Raw genomic sequence first — 20022 nt, 5'->3', positions numbered from 1 at the left:
CCACAGCTTCCCAATGCACAGTATGATGGGCTCACAGCTCCCCTATGCACACAAGTACCCCCATGTACAGCTTCCCTATGCACAGTGTAATAGGCCCACAGCGCCCCTATGCACACGAGTACCCCCATGTACAGCTCCCCTATGCACGGTATGATGGGTCGATAGCTCCCCTATGCACGAGTACTCCCATGTACATCTCCCCTATACACAGTATGATGGTCCCAAAGGTCGCTTATGCACAGTAGAATGGGCCCACAGCTTCTCTAGGCACAGTATGATGGCCCCACGAGTCCCCCCCTCCCCCCATGTACAGCTCCCCTATGCATAGTATGATGGACCCACAGCTCCCCTATGCACAGTATGATTGGCTCACAGTTCCCCCAATGCATTGTGATGGGCTCACAGTTCCCCTATACAGAATGTGATGCTCTCCCACACACAACATCCTATGCTGGCCCCCAGTAGCCCTTCCACGTTTTATGCTGGCCCCCAGTAGCCCCTCCACTTGTAAGAGTGATGGTCGCCCCAGCTGGGCCCCTCTGAGTGAGTCGACCCCAACCCCCCCTCCCTCCCCCGGTAGCTACGCTGCTGGTTCCACTTCTAAATCTTAATTCCTCTTCAATGATCCATATCTAAAACTGACAGTTGGAATCATGGCCCCTTTATGTTAGGAGGAGGGGGGTGTTAGCATTAGTAATAGTGATGAGAGAATATACTCGTTACTCAGCATGCTCGGGTTGCCTCCCGAGTATTTTTTAGTGCTCAGAGATTTAGTTTTCTTTGCTGCAGCTGAATGATTTACCGTACATCTGTTAGCCAGCATAAGTACATGTGGGGGTTGCCTGGTTGCTAGGGAATCCCCACATGTACTTAAGCTGGCTAACAGATGTAAATCATTCAGCTGCGGCAAGAAAAACTAAAACTCCGAGCACTAAAAAATACTCGGAGGACCCCCAAGCATGCTCGAGAAATCTCGAGTAACGAGTATATTCGCTCATCACTAATTTACAAATTTTGTAAAGAGAAACTATTGTATTCTTGTACTTCTTGCCATATTGAATGACATGTACTACAGGAAAATATTGTAAGATTTGATTATTATTGCATTTTGAAACATGTTGTTTAGTTGCAAGAGCGCTTGTAAAGTCATACATTGAGGCTTGTGGTCAGAGCACTGTGTTACGGACTGTGTAATACTGAAGAAGTCCCCGCTCGTTGTGGGAGTGGGGACAGGTGAAAGGAATTGCTATTTTTTATTATTTTAAATATGTATGTGAAGAGTGCCGGGATGGAGGACGTTATTACAGAACGACAGGCACAACGTTCACATCAGATGCCAGCCTCTGGTAAGCTGGTGGCTTATATAAATAATGTGGGGCATTGAGCCAGTGGCTCTCTGCTCTACAGCACATTTCAAATCAGTGTGCATTTGCTGAAAAAGGTGTTGGCGGGCTCCCTTCATCCACAGTTGTAGTCACGCCCTCTGTGATCTTGATCTTTACATCCCGGTGAACAACCAACTATTCTCGTGCTTCCTTGTCACTAATATTACAGTAGTAAAACACAATGCAGAATGAGTGACGTCATGTCACAGGACCTACAGGTTATTTATCCTACCCAAGGTCATTAAGTCAAACTAAAGTTGAATTAATCTGTTTGCATTTCACGGTTTGCATATGGTTTGTACACAATGTGGATGCCGCTGCTGCTTTTTATAATGCCACAATAGCTGTAGCTCTGGAATCGGTTGCCCCTCTCACACATACTAAAGCTCGCAAAATCAACAGACAGCCCTGGCACACCAGCCTGACCAAAGAACTGAGACTGGCTTACCAGGGCGGCTGAGTGGAGATGGAAAAGATCCCACTCCAACGAGTGCTTCATCACATTCAAACAGTCCCTCACTACTTTCAAGGCCACACTCGTTGCAGCAAAACAATCCTGCTTCTCATATCCTCCCTGTCTCACAACCCTAAACAGTTATTCAACACTTTCAATTCTCTCCTCTGTCCCCCAGCACCCCCTCCTTCTCCACTCATCTCGGCCAAAGACTTTACCTCATTTTTCAAGCAGAAGATTGATAACATCAGAGACCGTTTTGGTCGACAACCTCCAGAGCCCTTCCTCCTAACTGCTCAGAACTCCTCTTCCAAAACCAACTTCTCCACCATTACAGACGATTGACTCTCACTGTAATCTCAGGATCACATCTCTCCACCTGTGCACTTGACCTGATCCCATCCCACTTTATCCCAAACCTCACCAGAGTCTTCATCCCAACCCTAACCCATCTCTTCAAGCTATCACTAACAACTGGTGTTTTCCCCCCAAGCTTTAAACATGCCTCAATCACAGCTATCCTCAAAAAGCCCTCTCTTGACCCATCCTCTGTATCTAGCGATCGCCCCATATCACTTCTTCCCTTTGCCTCAAAACTACTGGAACAACATGTCCATCTTGAACTGTCCTCCCACATCCCTTCCCTCTTCGCCCGCTTTCAATCTGGCTTCCGGCCGCATCACTCCGCTGAAACTGCCCTAACTAAAGTCACCAATGACCTATTAACTGCCAAAGCCAAGCGACACTACTCTGTCCTCCTAGACCTGTCCTCTGCCTTTGACACAGTGGACCATTCCTTACTATTACAGCCCCTCTCATCTCTTTAGATCACTGACTTGTCCCTATCTTGGATTTTGTCATACCTAACAGACCGGACATTCAGCATCTACCACCCGCACACCACCTCCACCCTATCTGTTGGAGTCCTGCAAGGTTCAGTCCTAGGACCTCTGCTCTTCTATATTTTTGGCCTCGGACAGCTCATGGAGTCCCATGGCTTTCAGTATCATCTCTATGCTGATGACACACAGATCTGCATCTCTGGACCAGAACTCACCACCCTACTAACGAGAATCCCACAATGTCTGCTATATCATCCTTCTTCTCCGCTAGATTTCTAAAACTTAATATGGACTAAACAGAATTCATCATCTTTCCCCCATTTCCCCATCTCACTTGACTCCCCCCAACAGACCTATCAATTAAAGTAAATGGCTGCTCATTCTCCCCAGTCCCACAAAGCTCGCTGCCTCAGGGTAATCCTTGATACTGATCTCTTCTTGAAACCACATATTCAAGCCCTTTCCACTTCCTGCTGCCTTCAACTCAAAAATATTTCCCAGATCCATACAACCCTAAACCAAGAATCTGCAAAAACCCTAGTCCATGCCCTCATCATCTCCCGCCTTGACTATTGTAACCTCCTGCTCTGTGGCCTCCCCTCTTAACACTCTCGCACCCCTCCAATCTATTCTAAACTCAGCTGCCCGACTAATCCACGACCAGCTCTACCCTCACCTACTGTATTCTCACCCATCCCTTGTAGATTGTGAGCCCTCATGGGAAGGGTCCTCTCTCCTTATGTACCAGTCATGATTTGTATTGATTAAGATTATTGTACTTGTTTTTAATATGTATACCCCTCCTCACATGTAAAGCTCCATGGAGTAAATGACGCTATAATAATAATAATAAAGTTACAGCTTGGAGTTTTTTAGCGTTAAACTCCGATGGAAAACTGGGTGACCTTTTCATATGCTAAGAAGCAGCGTCACCTTCCAACATGACAAAAAAGCACTAGGAAAAATGCAAAAAAGATAACAAAATGCAGTAAGATTATTGGTTGGAACTTGCTTGAGCATCTTTCAGGTCTTTCAAGACTTGCATTACTGTTCACACTTTTGCACTAATGCAGAGACCAGGAGTGTGGCTATATTTATAACACTCCAGCCAAATATTAACATTACTTCTAGCGATCTCAGTGAGCAGATGCTGTTTTACACAGTTCCTCTTTGACATATCTATTAATTCATCCTTTCAAGCTCCATTTTTAGTGTTGCCACAGCACTCTTACAATTCCACATAATATAAGCTGAGTAAATCCGTAACATCTGGCTACATTGAACTTCTCAGTTATGCTGACAATGTATGTAACCATGCCATTGTAGGACTGAATAAAAAACTTATTTTGCTTATTAAAGGGATGTCCACCTTTTGGAGGCTTTATTTTTTTTTTTTTACGTGTTTGCTTTTGAGCCTAAAAATAATTTTTGCAATCATCTTTCATTAACCCCCTAAACGCTTCAAAATGTACTTTTATGTCTTGGATCGTGTCAGTGTGTTTGGCAGACAACACTAAAGGCAGAGTCAAGCTATATTACATAGCTTGCATCTGCTTTTGACTTTATATTTCTCTTATGTCACTTTATTTTTTAACCCTAAATACATCAATTTTGTTAAAAATATTTGTTTTCCTATCGCCACGACAGCACCCCTACGGGAGAGAGGGGATCCGCCCACCTTCCGGACAGGAACCTACAGAATTTAAAGGGGCGGTCCCCCTCACCACTCCAGTTTGGGTTCCTGTCCGGACGGCGGGAGCCTGCAGCAGCAGTCTTACCCGGGCCTCCATGCCTCCGCGCGGTATCTTCTAGGAACGGCGGAATCGGGGGCTCGGAAGCAGCGTCGGGGGTGTCCTGCTTGCAGACCCCTGTTATGTTTGCTAATGACAGGTGTTATGAAGGCAATCCAGAAACACAGTGTGCTTAGCGATCAGAGCGCACACAGTGATCTGACAAATACCCAAAAATACAAGAACGAGCTCTGAGACGTGGAAACTCTGTAGACTGCACACCTGATCCTATCCTAAACACAACTAAAAGCGGCTGTGGATTGCGCCTAACAACTACCTAGGCAACTCGGCACAGCCTAAGAAACTAGCTAGCCTGAAGATAGAAAAATAGGCCTGACTTGCCCCAGGGAAATTCCCCAAAGGAAAAGGCAGCCCCCCACATATAATGACTGTGAGTAAGATGAAAAGACAAAACGTAGGGATGAAATAGATTCAGCAAAGTGGGGCCCGATATTCTAGGACAGAGCGAGGATAGTAAAGCGAACTTTGCAGTCTACAAAAAACCCTAAAGCAAAACCACGCAAAGGGGGCAAAAATAACCCACCGTGCCGAACTAACGGCACGGCGGTACACCCTTTGCGTCTCAGAGCTTCCAGCAAAACAAAAGACAAGCTGGACAGAAAAAAAGCAACAAAAAAGCAAAAAGCACTTAGCTATACAGAGCAGCAGGTCACAGGAACAATCAGGAGAAGCTCAGATCCAACACTGAAACATTGACAAGGAGCAAGGATAGCAGCATCAGGCGGAGTTAAGTAATGAAGCAGTTAACGAGCTCACCAGAACACCTGAGGGAGGAAGCTCAGAAGCTGCAGTACCACCTGTGATCACAGGAGTGAATTCAGCCACAGAATTCACAACAGACCCCCCCTCATCTGGCCATAAGGAGCGCGTCCCAGGAGTCGGGCAGTGCTGTCCTGGTCCGCGGTGAAGCGCGGTGTGCAGCGTCCACACCGGCGCTGGTGAACCCGGAAGTAGTTGATAAGCTTCCGGGGTAAGCCGGGGGAGGAGCGCTGCAGCGCTGTATAAGAGCGACGCTGATGGTAGGAGGCGCACAACCATGTCCTCAGTAGGGGACGCCGAGCACCCTCATGGAGAGGGAACGGAACAGCGCAGTAAGAATGGTAGTCGCTCAGGGAGTAGCAGCAGCAGCGTGGTACGGGGGCAGCAGCGTGCAAGCGCCTCAGCGTCACATTTGGATCCTACTCCTCCAGAACCGGTATTCACGGAATCAGCCTTATGGTGAGTGTTAAATCAGACACCTGGTGCTGATATGGTCTGTTGTTTGTGCTTTGTTTTAGGGGAAAAAGACCACTAAATCTAAGCACAAGCAATGTGCTCTATGCATGACTCCAATGCCTGACAGTTACACCAAAAGGCTGTGTCAGGCTTGCATATCTCAGACCTTAGAAGAGGAAGCTCCCCTTCGGTCATCAGACCTTAGAGCGGTCATCAGGGAGGAAATAAGCTATTCCCTTAGAGGCAGCCGCCAGGAAAGGTCGGGCAGGGACATATCGCCAGGATCTAGTCTGTCCCTGCAAGAAGGGGAATGTTCCAGATCTTCATCCCCATCCTCCTCAGATGAAGAGGGAAGGCCTTGTTTCTCGGTAGACAACATGGACATGTTAGTTAAAGGAGTCCGAGCTACCATGGGTGTTGCAGAGAGCAAAGAACCAAGGTCCGCACAGGACATAATGTTTGCGGGCTTGTGCCAGAGGAGTCGTAAGGCTTTTCCAGTGGTGGATACGGTCAAGACTTTTATAAAGAGAGAATGGGATAAGCAAGACAAAGGTTTCCTTCCGTCATCAGCCAAAAGAAGGTATCACTTTGAGGACAATGAGCTGGCGGAGTGGATGAAAGTCCCGAAAGTGGATGCAGCGGTGGCGTCAACATCTAAAGCCGGTACTTTGCCGCTGGAGGACGTGGGCCTTTTGAAAGACCCGTCAGATAGGAAGGCGGACATGTTTTTGAGAAAAACATGGGAGTCAACTGCCGGGGCGTTCAAACCTGCTATCTCTAGCACATGTACAGCTAGATCCGTCATGGTGTGGATATCCCAACTGGAAGAACAGCTGAAGTCCAAGGTGCCCAGAGACAAGATGCTGAATTCCCTTTCGCAAATACGTGAAGGGGTGGCGTATTTAGAGAACGCATCAGTGGATTCATTAAAATTGGCGGCAAGATCAGCAGGTCTCTCAAATGCTGCTCGCCGTGCCTTATGGCTTAAGACCTGGAAAGGGGATGCCCAGGCAAAAGCTAAACTGTGTACAATACCGTGTAGGGGTGAGTACCTGTTTGGCCCGGTATTGGATGATATCCTGGCTAAGGCTGAGGATAGGAAGAAAGGTTTTCCTAAAGCTTTCAATCCTACCTTTAGGAATACCTTCAGGAGACGCTTCCAATACAGAAGACCCTACCAAAACCGAGACTGGGAACCATCAGACCCGAAAAAGAAAGGTTCGGACATTAATGCTTCAACATCTTCCTCAAGAAGAAGAAGGAATTATCGTTAATAATGATCTTCCAGTAGGGGGCAGATTAAATTACTTCTATGCTCAGTGGGCCAAAATAACTTCGAGCAATTGGGTTCTGGGTATAATTAATTCAGGGTTAAAATTAGAGTTCCGGGAAAGACATTCTGAATTTTATATCTTGACTGCCCCTGATTCCTTAGACCACCAAAAGGCCCTTGAAAAAGAGGTCCAAATGTTAAGACGGAAGAAAGTCATAGTGGAGGTTCCAAAACATCAGCAGGGGAAAGGGTTCTATTCCCCTTTATTTTTAATCTCCAAGCCAGATGGATCCTTTCGAACCATCATAAACTTATGGAGATTGAACAAACATCTAGAGTATCATGCCTTTAAGATGGAATCTATTAAAACGGCAACTAAACTTCTCTTTCCCAGATGTTATATGACAGTCCTTGATTTAAAAGATGCGTATTACCATCTGCCCATTCACCAGGATCATCAACAATTCCTCAGAATGGCGGTGCGCTTAAACGACCAGGTCAGACACTTTCAGTTTGCTGCAATGCCCTTTGGTCTATCTATGGCACCGAGGGTGTTTACTAAAGTCATGGCAGAAGTAATGGCCTATGTCAGAGAACAGGATACGTTAATTATACCCTACTTGGATGACTTCCTGGTAGTGGGAAATTCTTTTTGCCAGTGTAGTACTCGCCTAAATCATGTAATATCTTCCTTACAGGACTTGGGTTGGATAGTCAATATGGAAAAGTCAAGACTCGAACCATCAACGACTCAGACTTTCCTAGGTATTCTGTTGGATTCGGAAGTGCAACAGTGTTTCCTTCCGGAAGAGAAAAAGCAGAGGATTGTGCACAAAGTCAGTACGGTAACAAAAAAGCCAGATCTGACTTTAAGGGACGCTATGTCCCTTCTGGGATCCCTGACGTCCTGCATACCAGCCGTCCAGTGGGCTCAATTCCACACTCGAGTGTTGCAGGACCAAGTCTTGGATACAGAAAGGAGTCTTCAAGGGCAATTAAGCGGAAGACTCAGGCTGTCCACCGCCACTCTACACAGTCTGAGATGGTGGCTGAACAGAAGACATTTAGGAAAAGGAGTACGCTGGAGTATAGTACCAGACAACACGGTCACAACCGATGCCAGTCCTATAGGTTGGGGAGCTCACATAGGAGATGTCTGGACTCAAGGGCAATGGTCTCTCTTAGAGGCTCAAGAGTCCTCAAACTGGAAGGAGCTCACGGCAGTAAAGAAAGCCTTACTCAGGTTGCTTCCATCTCTGCAGGATTCACATGTAAGAATCCAGACAGACAACACAACAGTAGTGGCGTATGTCAACCATCAAGGGGGTACAAGGTCAAGATCCCTAATGAGCACCGCCACAGACATACTAGAAATAGCCGAAGCCCACTTTCGCTCTCTATCAGCTGTGCACATTCGGGGAGAGCTCAACACAGAGGCAGATTACCTCAGCCGTCATTCTCTACGTCAGGGAGAATGGGTTCTAGATCGACGGGTGTTCAGACAAATAGTGGACCTGTGGGGATTGCCAGTAATCGATCTATTCGCAACGAGAGAGAACAGGCAGACCAGGAAGTTCGCTTCTCTTCGGGTGGCGGACAAGCCCTGTATAATAGACTCCCTTCAAATACACTGGAATTTTCCTCTAGCTTACGCGTTCCCTCCAATGTGTCTGATCCCGTTAGTCCTCAGGAAGATCAGGGAGGACAGGGCGAGAGTGATCCTGATTGCCCCCTTTTGGCCCAGGAGGGCATGGTTCTCGTTACTCAGGGCAATGTCTGTGTCCGAACCCTGGGTACTGCCGACCAGCCCGGAGCTTCTTTCTCAGGGTCCGTTCAGTTACCCCAATGTGGAATCCCTGCATCTGACGGCGTGGAATTTGAGAGGGAGTTATTGAGGAGAAGAGGGTTTTCAGAGGCTCTCATATCTACCCTTTTAAATAGTCGGAAAGAAGTCACCACTAAGATCTATGCTAAAACTTGGAAAAAGTTCATTGCCTTCTACCAAAATCCCTTTTCTGGCAAGGTTCCAATTCCGGCTATTCTGGAGTTTTTACAGAAAGGCCGAGAATTGGGCTTGGCGGTAAATACCCTTAGAGTCCAAGTATCAGCTTTGGGAGCGTTATATAACAGTGATGTGGCGGGAAATAGATGGGTTTCCCGATTTATCAGGGCCACTGAACGTAGTAAACCAGTGTATATTCCTAGATTACCACCATGGGATCTAAATTTGGTTTTAGACGCCTTAACAGAAGCCCCCTTTGAGCCAATAGATTCTGTCTCCATTAAAAATTTAACTTTAAAAACAGCCTTCCTAGTAGCCCTGACCTCTGCTAGGAGAGTGAGTGACTTACAAGCTTTGTCGATAGACCCTCCTTAATGGTCTTTCAGGACAGGGTAGTGTTAAAACCTGATCCAGCATACCTACCAAAAGTAGCTTCCAAATTTCATAGAAGTCAAGAAATAATTTTACCATCTTTCTATAACAATCCGAATTCAGCTGACGAGCAGAAATATCACATGTTAGATGTCAGAAGAACTCTATTAGAGTACCTACACAAAACAGAACCATGGAGGCAGAGTAGTGCTCTGTTTGTTTCCTTTCAGAATCCAAGGAAAGGGGCAAGTGTAACTAAAGCGTCTATCGCCAGATGGATAAGAGATGCCATATATCTTGCTTATACTGCTAGAGGCCAGACACCACCAGATGGCATCAGGGCCCACTCCACTCGAGCCATGGCCTCATCCTGGGCGGAAAGAGCGGACGTCTCCATAGACGTAATATGTAAGGCGGCAACTTGGTCATCTCCTTCCACCTTTTATAGACATTATCGTCTTGATTTATCTTCAGAGGCCAATTTAGTTTTTGGCCGTACAGTACTTAGTGCTGTAGTCCCTCCCAGGTGATTGATCTTTGAAAATCTCTCGTAGGGGTGCTGTCGTGGCGATAGGAAAACCGGTTTTTACGTACCGGTAATAGGATTTTACGGAGCCACGACATCACCCGCACATTCCCCCCCGTAGTATTCACTGGTTTCTGCACCCTTTGGGGAAAGTGTGCTTGTTAAAAAATCACTCTTTAGTAGGTGATGGTATTTAGTAATGTTTAAGTATATATGTTTATGTACTAACTCAATGGCGGTGTCCCTTATACTCTGAAACACAAACTGGAGTGGTGAGGGGGACCGCCCCTTTAAATTCTGTAGGTTCCTGTCCGGAAGGTGGGCGGATCCCCTCTCTCCCGTAGGGGTGCTGTCGTGGCTCCGTAAAATCCTATTACCGGTACGTAAAAACCGGTATTTCCCTCAAAGGTGGACAACCCCTTTAAGATGGACAGTCTGATCTCCGATTATTCTCTCAGATACTTAGAAAGCTTTAGTTGTCTTCGTTGTGCTGAAGATTTTATTTATGTATACTAATGAAATAAAGGGGCTTCAGTTGTGACTGGTCAGAAAGACTAGTGTTGCTATTTTGTGAAGTCTGGACTTCACATTCTGTGTGCACAGATATAACACAGCAAACTAAACTTCATGAAAAAGCTATTTTTGTTTTTGTGGCTGTTTTTTTCCTGCCACATCTTCGGGTATGTGCAGATGATCGGTAAATGCTGCAGGTTGAACGCTGCATTCTTGTGCAACCCCCAGTGTCCAGATGTTACAGCATAGTGTCCAGAGACACCTGCGGCTTACCTGCGGAGACCGACATGAGGCTCCTCTCTCCTGACTGCAGAGAGTCCATTTATCTTGCGGAGACACGGATAAATATATTGGACACTGTAAATCCGCACCGTTCAGTGAACACATGCGGAATCACCTGCGTACAATAAACCGCTTTGGACGCAGCGGACATGCTATGCGTCCAAAGCACTGCCACTTAAGAATCGTGTGCACTCGCCTTCCAACCCAAGAACCATAACTTTTTTGTTGTTGTTGTTCTGACAACATAGCTATGTGAGCTGTTTTTTGCAAGATAAGTTTGTTCTCAATTACCACATTTTACCACAGAATGTACTGGAAAACAGGACAAAATCAAATTGCAGTCAAATGGCAAAAAAAACGCAATTCTGCCATTGTTTATTAGGTTACGGTGTTTGTTTATTTTGCTGTAAAAATGACCTGACAAAATTATTCTCCAAGTCAATATGATTGAAAGGGGTGGTCAGAAGGCAAAGCATTTTTTTCTTGGGTGAATTTTGCCCCATGCAAAATAAAACCAATGGAAAAAAATTACAGATTTGGTATCGCCTCTTTCAGAAACTCCCGATCTATCAAAATATGAACTAGTTAGGCTGGTTTCACATTTGCGTTGGGCAGAGCTGCAGAGGGCTGCGTACTTCCTCCATTAAGCCCCGCCCACTGCCGCACCTCTTCCATTCAGCTCCACTTACGTCTGCATGCGTCCTGCGTACCTATCTTTAACATTGGGTATGTAGGCCACGCGGATGCGTCCGCATGCGGTCGGCACAGCGTCAAAACTACGCATGCGGACTCATCTGCATACACCCGCATGTCCTGCGTGCCCAATGGTAAAGATAGGTATGCAGGTTGGCGATACCAAATCTGTAATTTTTTTTCCATTGGTTTTATTTTGAATGGGACAAAATTCACCCAGAAAAAAATGCTTTGCCTTCTGACTTTCCGATTGGTAAACAGCGTAACATGAAGAAAAATCAAAATACCAGAATTAGTTTTTTGGGGGTCGCAGCAACATTGCTATAGAATGCATTAACAGGTAATCAAAACATCTACTTCAAAATGGTATCGATAAAAATGTCAGCTCGGCGGGCAAAAAATAAGCTCTTTTCCAGCACCAGATACTGAAAATTGGAGACGCTACGGGTCTCAGAAAATTACATTTTTTTTTTTTTTTATAATAATTTTTATTTATATAGCGCCAACATATTCCGCAGCACTTTACAATTTAGCGGGGACATGTACAGACAATAAATTCAGTACAAGTTAAGACAATTTAAACAGTGACATTAGGGGTGAGGTCCCTGCTCGCAAGCTTACAATCTATAAGGAAATGGGGGGGCACAATAGGTGAAAAGTGCTTGTTATTTTAGGTCTGGCAATTATAATAAATAGGGATTTTCATATAATGCTGCATGATCCGATCATCAGCCCGTGTGTTTAAGTGCAATAGTCAAGTATCAAGTGCAGTTATCGTGTGCATGGAGGGTGTGGAGACAGATGAATAGTAGGGTGCAGATTCACACGCAGATAATATTTGGAAGGAGGGAACAGGACAAAGTTAGTTTACTGAGTAGTTGATGTGGTAGGCTTGTTTGAAGAGATGGGTTTTTAAAGCGCGCTTGAATAGGTCGAGGCTAGGTATCAGGCTAGGTATCAGTCTGATCGTGTGGGGAAGTGCATTCCAGAGAGCTGGCACAGCACGAGAGAAGTCTTGGAGACGGAGGTGCGAGGTTCGGATTACGGGGGATGTTAGTCTTAAATTATTTGTAGAACGGAGGGCACGTGTAGGGCGATAAATGGAGATGAGAGAGGAGATATAGGGCGGTGCAGAACTGTGGAGAGCTTTGTGGGTGAGAGAGATGAGTTTATACTGGACCCTGTAGCGAATGGGTAGCCAGTGTAATGACTGGCAAAAGATGGAGGCATCGGTGAAGCGGCTGGACAGAAATATGACCCTGGCTGCCGCATTCAAGATGGATTGGAGAGGAGAAAGTTTGGAAAGAGGGAGACCGATCAGAAGAGTTGCAGTAGTCCAGATAAGAATGAATAAGAGCGACAGTAAGAGTCTTAGCAGTTTCAAAGGTGAGAAAAGGTCGGATTCTGGAGATGTTTTTTTTTTTTTTTTCAAAATCTGTTTATTGAATTTTCCAATATAATCCTCATACAATTGGTAATGACATGAAAAATTAAGTCATAAACTCAACCCAAACCCTCCCCCTCCCAAGAACCCCCATCTCTGCATGCGCATAACCAACAAAGCAATTCACGGCTGGAGATGTTTTTAAGATGCCAGTGACGGGAGCGAGTGATCGGACATAGGGAGTAAAGGAAAGTTCGGTGTCGAATATGACCCCAAGACAGCGGGCATGCTGCTTGGGAGTTATGGTTGACCCCTCCAGGGTAATTTCGATGTTTGGTAGAGTGAGGTTAGTAAAAGGGAGAAACACAAGAAGTTCAGTTTTGTAGAGATTTAGTTTCAGATAGAAGGAGGACATGATGTTAGAGACAGCAGACAGACAATCCTTGGTATTTTGAATTAGGGTAGGGGTGATGTCAGGGGAAGAAGTGTATAATTGGGTGTTGTCAGCATAGAGATGGTACTGGAACCCAAATCTGCTGATTTTGTCCAATAGGGGCAGTGTATAGAGAGAAAAGGAGGGGGCCCAGGACTGAGCCCTGCGGAACCCCGATAGTAAGGGGACGAGGAGAGGAAGCGGAGCCGGCAAAAGATACAGTGAAGGAGCGGTCACAGAGGTAGGAGGAGAACCAGGAGAGGGCTGTGTCCTTGAGGCCTATGGAGCGGAGCATAGTGAGAAGGAGCTGGTGATCCACAGTATCAAATGCGGCAGATAGATCCAGGAGAATCAGCAGAGAGAAAAAAAAAAGAATCTATACATGTTTGGTATCTACAAACTCGTAATGACCTGGAGAATCATACTAGCAGGTCAGTTTGTGTGGCACCTCAGGAGTTTAGGTAACACAGTGGTATTGCCTTCCTCTTGGGGAGGGTGATGCCATGCCTGGAGACGAGGAGGATCCCTTTGACAGGTAACCTGTACATGCAGCATGTTCTGACTCCAGGCCAGAAGGAGGAGCTCTGAACCTGGTTTTCAGGGGGGCTTCCCTAGAGATTCTATATATACACTAGATGGTTGCCCGATTCTAACGCATCAGGTATTCTAGAATATGCATGTCCACGTAGTATATTGCCAAGCCACGTAGTATGTTGCCCAGCCACGTAGTATATTGCCCAGCCACGTAGTATATTGCACAGCGACGGAGTATACAGCACAGAGCTATGTAGTATATTGTCCAGCCACGTAGTGTATTGCACAGCCTCTGTGGTTGTTGATGCCGGCTTGCTGTGAGCACCACCCGCGTTCAGAATCGCCGGATCTATAAAAAAAAAAAAGGATTAGGCTGATCGCTAAATGGCGTAGCGAGAAAAAAATTATAAATGCCAGAAATACGTTTTTTTTATCACCGCGACATTGCATTAAAATGCAATAACGGGCGATCAAAAGAACGTATCTGCACAAAAGTGGTATCAATTAAAAACGTCAGCTCGGCACGCAAAGCATAAACCCTCACCTGACCCAAGATCCTGGAAAATGGCGCAATTTTTTTTTTTTCAAAGTTTGGAATTTTTTTTTGACCACTTAGATAAAAGAGAACCTAGACATGTTTGGTGTCTATGAACTCGTAATCAATGTGGAGAATCACAATGGCAGGTCAGTTTTAGCATTTAGTGAACCTAGCAAAAAAGCCAAACAAAAAAACAGTGTGGGATTGCACTTTTTTTGCAATTTCACCACACTTGAATTTTTTTTTCCTGTTTTCTAGTACAAGACATGGTAAAACCAATGGTGTCGTTCAAAAGTACAACTCATCCCGTAAAAAATAAGCCCTCACATGGCCATATTGACAAAAAAGTTATGGCTCTGGAAGGAGGGGAGCGAAAAACGAAAATGCAAAAACTAAAAAGGGCTGCGTCTTGAAGGGGTTAATGACCACCGGACCCGGTACTGTGTACCTCTAGGCCCTGGCGGGCGCTCCATTAGCATTTAGGGATCATGGTAAATAAACCCACAAACGATGATCAGATCGCCTATGTGTAACAGAAATGCTAATCTATGGTGGTCATTGCTGGATTGCTATGAGCGCCACCACATAGCCGGCACTCATAGCAATCCAGCAATGACCACCATAGAGGTCTGCTTCAGACCTCAGGTTCTCATGCCGACCCATCGGAGACCCGCGATCATGTGACAGGGTCACCGATGGGTGGAATTTACGATGCGCTTCCTGTCAGAGATTGACAGCGGCCTTTAACCAGTTAACAGCCGCTGGTAGATCGCGATTCCAACCTCAGCTGTTGCGGATACATGTGATATGTATAGATCAGCTGGAGCCCACACCAGACAGAGGGAGTCCAACGTGGGCGTAAATAGCATTACCTGCTCGACACCTGCACTTAGTCAAATGCTGTCAGGAGAAGATGAATGTTATTCTCCTGACAACTGCACAGGTTCACTGTGATCCAGCCCCGTCTGATACTGGCTCTGCATTGGGCCGGCAGTCAGTCATAAAAGGGGCGCTACAACCGCTGGTCTCTGTACACAGAGCAGTGACTGAACCATCGCCCTGTGACTGGAAGCCAAACGCTACCAGGGGGATAAAGTCCGTTTTCACCCGCAACATTCCGCTATGTGAAGCTGCCAGGCAGGTTAAGGGTATGTGCGCACGTCCGCTTTTTGTCAGGAAAATTTCGGCAAGAAATCATGACATTTCTGCCAGAAATCCGCGTGCGTTTTTACCGTGTTTTTGGTGCGTTTTTTATGCGTTTTTTCCCAAATGCATAGAATAGCGGTAAAAACGCAGAAAATCTGCAAAATTAATGAACATTCTGCTTTTTTTACCGCGATGCTTTTTTTTCGCGGAAAAAAACGCATCATGTGCACAAAACATGCAAAATGCATTCTAAATGATAGGATGCATAATGTATAATAATAATAATAATAATAATTTTTATTTATATAGCGCCAACATATTCCGCAGCGCTTTACAAATTATAGAGGGGACTTGTACATACAATAGACATTACAGCATAACAGAAATACAGTTCAAAACAGATACCAAGAGGAGTGAGGGCCCTGCTCGTAAGCTTACAAACTATGAGGAAAAGGGGAGACACGAGAGGTGGATGGTAACAATTGCTATAGTTATTCGGACCAGCCATAGTGTAAGGCTTGGGTGTTCATGTAAAGCTGCATGAACCAGTTAATTAATTTTTTTTTTTTTTTTTAATATAGGCCACACAGGGATCGTTAGGTTAATGCATTGAGGCGGTAGGCCAGTCTGAACAAATGAGTTTTTAGGGCACGCTTAAAACTGTGTATGCGTTTTTAATGAGTTTTTATAGTGTTTTTACAGCAAAAAGACGGGAAAAAACCACGAAAAAACCTGAACGTGTGCACATAGCCTAACACTATTAATCTGCAGATTTACCCCATGTCTGCAGCTTAAACGCAATTTTTTTTCTGGTGACCGGTTCCCTATAAGTTGTGTACTCTGTGTCAGTGATATGATTTTCTCATGTCAGAGAATTCTGACACAATTCTGATCACAGTTTGATCCGAGTATCATTTACATAACCGATTCAATTCTCTTGGAAGAGAGAATCATCCCTTATGTGACCCCTGCCAAACTACTCTGTTCTGTCTATAGATCTGTTATCAGTGAGGTATCAGGTTACATTATCTGTAATAAAACTCTGTGGAGAGAGGAGAATGGGGAAGCTGGAGAGGAACAAAAGCAGAAAGGCATAAGAGAGAACTTATGAGGCTTGAAGTGTAGAGTGATAAAACTAAAAATGTAAGATACAAGTAATATAAAGTTCAGAAATGGTGTTATTCCTCAAGTCTGCACACATGGCAACCTGCCCCGAAAAGTCACCCGAATGTACAATTACACTGTCTTAATATACAGTATTTTTTTAATAACTACAGCTATAGCAATGTGACCTTTGCATATATTGATGTGGACCCAGCCTACTGTCGATTATCTGCTCACAATGGATGAGTTTGAAAATTAAATTGTTTCTGTTTATATAGGGTAGTGCTACACAGGCACATTTGTTCATCTGATGGAAATAATAACTATTGATTGGCTTCTGAAAATGTGGAAAATATAAAATGTTGAGGAATAAGTAGGTCAACATAAATGGGCTTCACTGATTTTCAGTAATGTGATGAATAAATACAAGACCATTGATGGTTGGTTATGTAAGTAAAACGCTAATAGTTAGATATGCATGTGTAAATTGTTGCTATAACTTGACAGCATCTTATTTGACTTTCACTTATTTTCCATTTATTGCATCTTGTAGGTTTACTGAACACTGTAGAACAGTCCTGGAATGGAACTGCTCAGATGAAAGCCTCTCGAAGTCAAGAAGAAACTGGGTCAGTGCATTCAATTTATTAGCATTTTTATGTATGCGGTACCAACTGGCAGTAACCGGTCTAGGTAGCACAATATTTATTGGCTTGACTATATGTATAACTGAGGTTGCAGGTGGAAATGAGGGCTACAGGTATATCAACAATAAGAGTTTCATCTTGTGGATTGTGAGCCCTCACGGGCAGGGTCCTCTCTCCTTCTTTAAAGGGAACCTGTCACCCCGTTTTTTGAGATTGAGCTATAAATACTGTTAAATAGGGCCTGCGCTGTGTGTTACTATAGTGTATGTAGTGTACCCCGATTCCCCATGTATGCTGAGAAATAACTTACCAAAGTCGCCGTTTTCGCCTGTCAATCAGGCTGGTCAGGTCAGGAGGGCGTGGTGACATCGCTGATTCTTCCTCAGCTTTACGTTGGTGGCGTAGTGGTGAACAAGCAGCGCGCGATCTGCGCTGTCATCCCTTTCGTCGGTGGGGGCGGCCATCTTCCTGGGGCCGCGCGTGCGCAGATCGAGTGCTCTGCTGCACGGGGCTTCAGGAAAATGGCCGCGGGATGCCGCGCGTGCGCATTAGAGATCGCGGCGGCCATTTTCCCAAAGCCGAGTTTGCATCTCGGCTTTGGGAAAATGGCCGCCGCGATCTCTAATGCGCACGCGCGGCATCCCGCGGCCATTTTCCTGAAGCCCCGTGCAGCAGAGCACTCGATCTGCGCACGCGCGGCCCCAGGAAGATGGCCGCCCCCACCGACGAAAGGGATGACAGCGCAGATCGCGCGCTGCTTGTTCACCACTACGCCACTACGCCACCAACGTAAAGCTGAGGAAGAATCAGCGATGTCACCACGCCCTCCCGACCTGACCAGCCTGATTGACAGGCGACTTTGGTAAGTTATTTCTCAGCATACATGGGGAATCGGGGTACACTACATACACTATAGTAACACACAGCGCAGGCCCTATTTAACAGTATTTATAGCTCAATCTCAAAAAACGGGGTGACAGGTTCCCTTTAATTGTCAGGACTTGTTATTGTTTAAGATTATTGTACTTGTTTTTATTATGTACACCCCTCCCCACATGTAAAGCGCCATGGAATAAATGGCACTACACAAATAATAATTTTAATGGCAGTAAGCATGGCTAGTTGATCTGTAAATTTATTTTCAACACTTGCTTTCTCTGACATTCTTCCTGGTTGAGCCTGACGGGTGCGAAGAATGCTTTCTTGCTCCCCATTACTTCTCTTAAAGGGAATTCGTCACCAGAAAAAACTCTATTAACCTGCAGATATGGGGTTAATCTGCAGGTTGACAGCATTACTAACCTGCCTGGCACCCACACTTAGCCAAACACTGCCGGGAGAAAATTAACTTTATTCACCCAGCAGCATTCTGGTTGCAGTCACCAGAGCAGCTCCGGTGCAGGTTTAGTCACCGTTGTGAAAAATACAGAACGGCGGCTATAACCGCGCCTCTGACCTTGACTGACAGTCTGTCCCAATGCAGAGCCAGGGGCACGGTTACAGCTGCCTTTCTGTATACTCAGAGTGGTGACTAAACCCGTGCCGGGGCCACCCCGTGACTGAAACCAGAACACTGCTGGAGGGAATAAAGTTAATTTTCTCCTGGCAGAGTTCTGCTAAGTGTGGGTGCTGGACTTCATGTCTGCAGGTTGATAGCTGTTTTTCTGGTGATTGGTTCCGTATAATGCTTTTACTTGTGTTTTCCCAATAATTTTTCTCTTTGGTTACTCTGCCATAGCTGTGCAAATTACTTATTTGAAAATGCAGGAAGAAAGTCTCCTCAGGAATATTGAACATGTTCATATGAAACACTCATATATACTTTGACCACAAATTTTCCTACGATATTTTGGACTAAGTTGGCAACAAGGAAGACATTAGTAAATGACTGTTTTATTATTGTTATTATTATTATTCTATTTTTTTCCAGGACGTCTCTCATGGCAGCACACCAGTAATTAGTCATTCACATCTTTAGGGACAGGAAACACACAAACAGTTAAAAGCAGTGTATTTCCTGTCCCTGGGAGGACAGACACAGAGAGGACGCTCAATGATGCAGAGATTACGTGAAACGAGCTCAGGGGAATCTGAGGGGATTCATCCCTGTGACAAGGCTTGTGGCTGATACCTCACTGAGTAGGGGTTCCTCAGCCTGGGCCAGTAGAGCGGAATGTGGCTGCTGTCGTTTGCCGCTTCCCTCCTCTGAGGGCTCTCGGCTACCTACCGCAGCTTTGCCTAAGCACAGATCCAGTGACTCATTCGTTCCAGGGTGGAACGCACTTCTGAGTTACAGGGGGAAAGTGCAGGATGATCTGCTAGTGTGGTGTGTTATGGATGGTGGTTCCGGGTGTGTATTCCTACAAGAAGACAAGGTAGGACACTATAAAAGCACACCTATTGTGGTAGGATTCTACAGTATTGTGTACAGTCTGAACATGGATTTTAATCGTACTCTATCAGAGAGACCGTCCGAACAATCCCTGGGAATAGTAAGTCTTAGTGATCTGTCTTTGGCCCCAATGTTTCCTTGCATAAGTCAGGAAGTCTGAGCCCTATTTTCTCTTTTCTAATTTAATTTTAGGACAGAGTAGCTGGGTCTGTTTCTTCCTCTAGGAAGTCCAAAAGTTATGCTACCTTTTTGGTGGATGAATTGGCCGAGTCAGTGAGATTTGCTGCCAGAAGCAATGTTCTTTACAGTTCTGCTAGGTGGACAATCTGGTTTTAAAAAAAAACTATTCCAGGAGATCACCATTCTAAAAGCAAGCTATGCTCAATTCCCTTTTCAGTGTTACAGGTGCTAGGACCGTATTTGATGAAATCCTAGAAAGGACCTCTGACAACCAAAAGGGGCTTCCAGAGGAAAGG

General features: G+C 45.3%; 1 protein-coding gene across 1 annotated transcript in view; it reads left to right on the top strand.

Annotated features, from left to right (window-relative positions):
* Positions 1 to 20022, top strand: part of LOC138665353 (sarcoplasmic/endoplasmic reticulum calcium ATPase 3) — a 332774-nt gene that overhangs the window by 292976 nt on the left and 19776 nt on the right. The window contains exon 21 of the mRNA XM_069752757.1: positions 17061 to 17136. Within this exon, the coding sequence (XP_069608858.1) occupies positions 17061 to 17136 (76 nt within the window). The remainder of the gene's footprint in view (positions 1 to 17060; positions 17137 to 20022) is intronic.

The sequence above is a fragment of the Ranitomeya imitator genome, chromosome 1 (assembly GCF_032444005.1).
Source record: "Ranitomeya imitator isolate aRanImi1 chromosome 1, aRanImi1.pri, whole genome shotgun sequence".
Taxonomy (NCBI): domain Eukaryota; kingdom Metazoa; phylum Chordata; class Amphibia; order Anura; family Dendrobatidae; genus Ranitomeya; species Ranitomeya imitator.
Note: the sequence above shows the minus strand (reverse complement) of the source record. Positions and strands in the feature narration are given on the sequence as shown.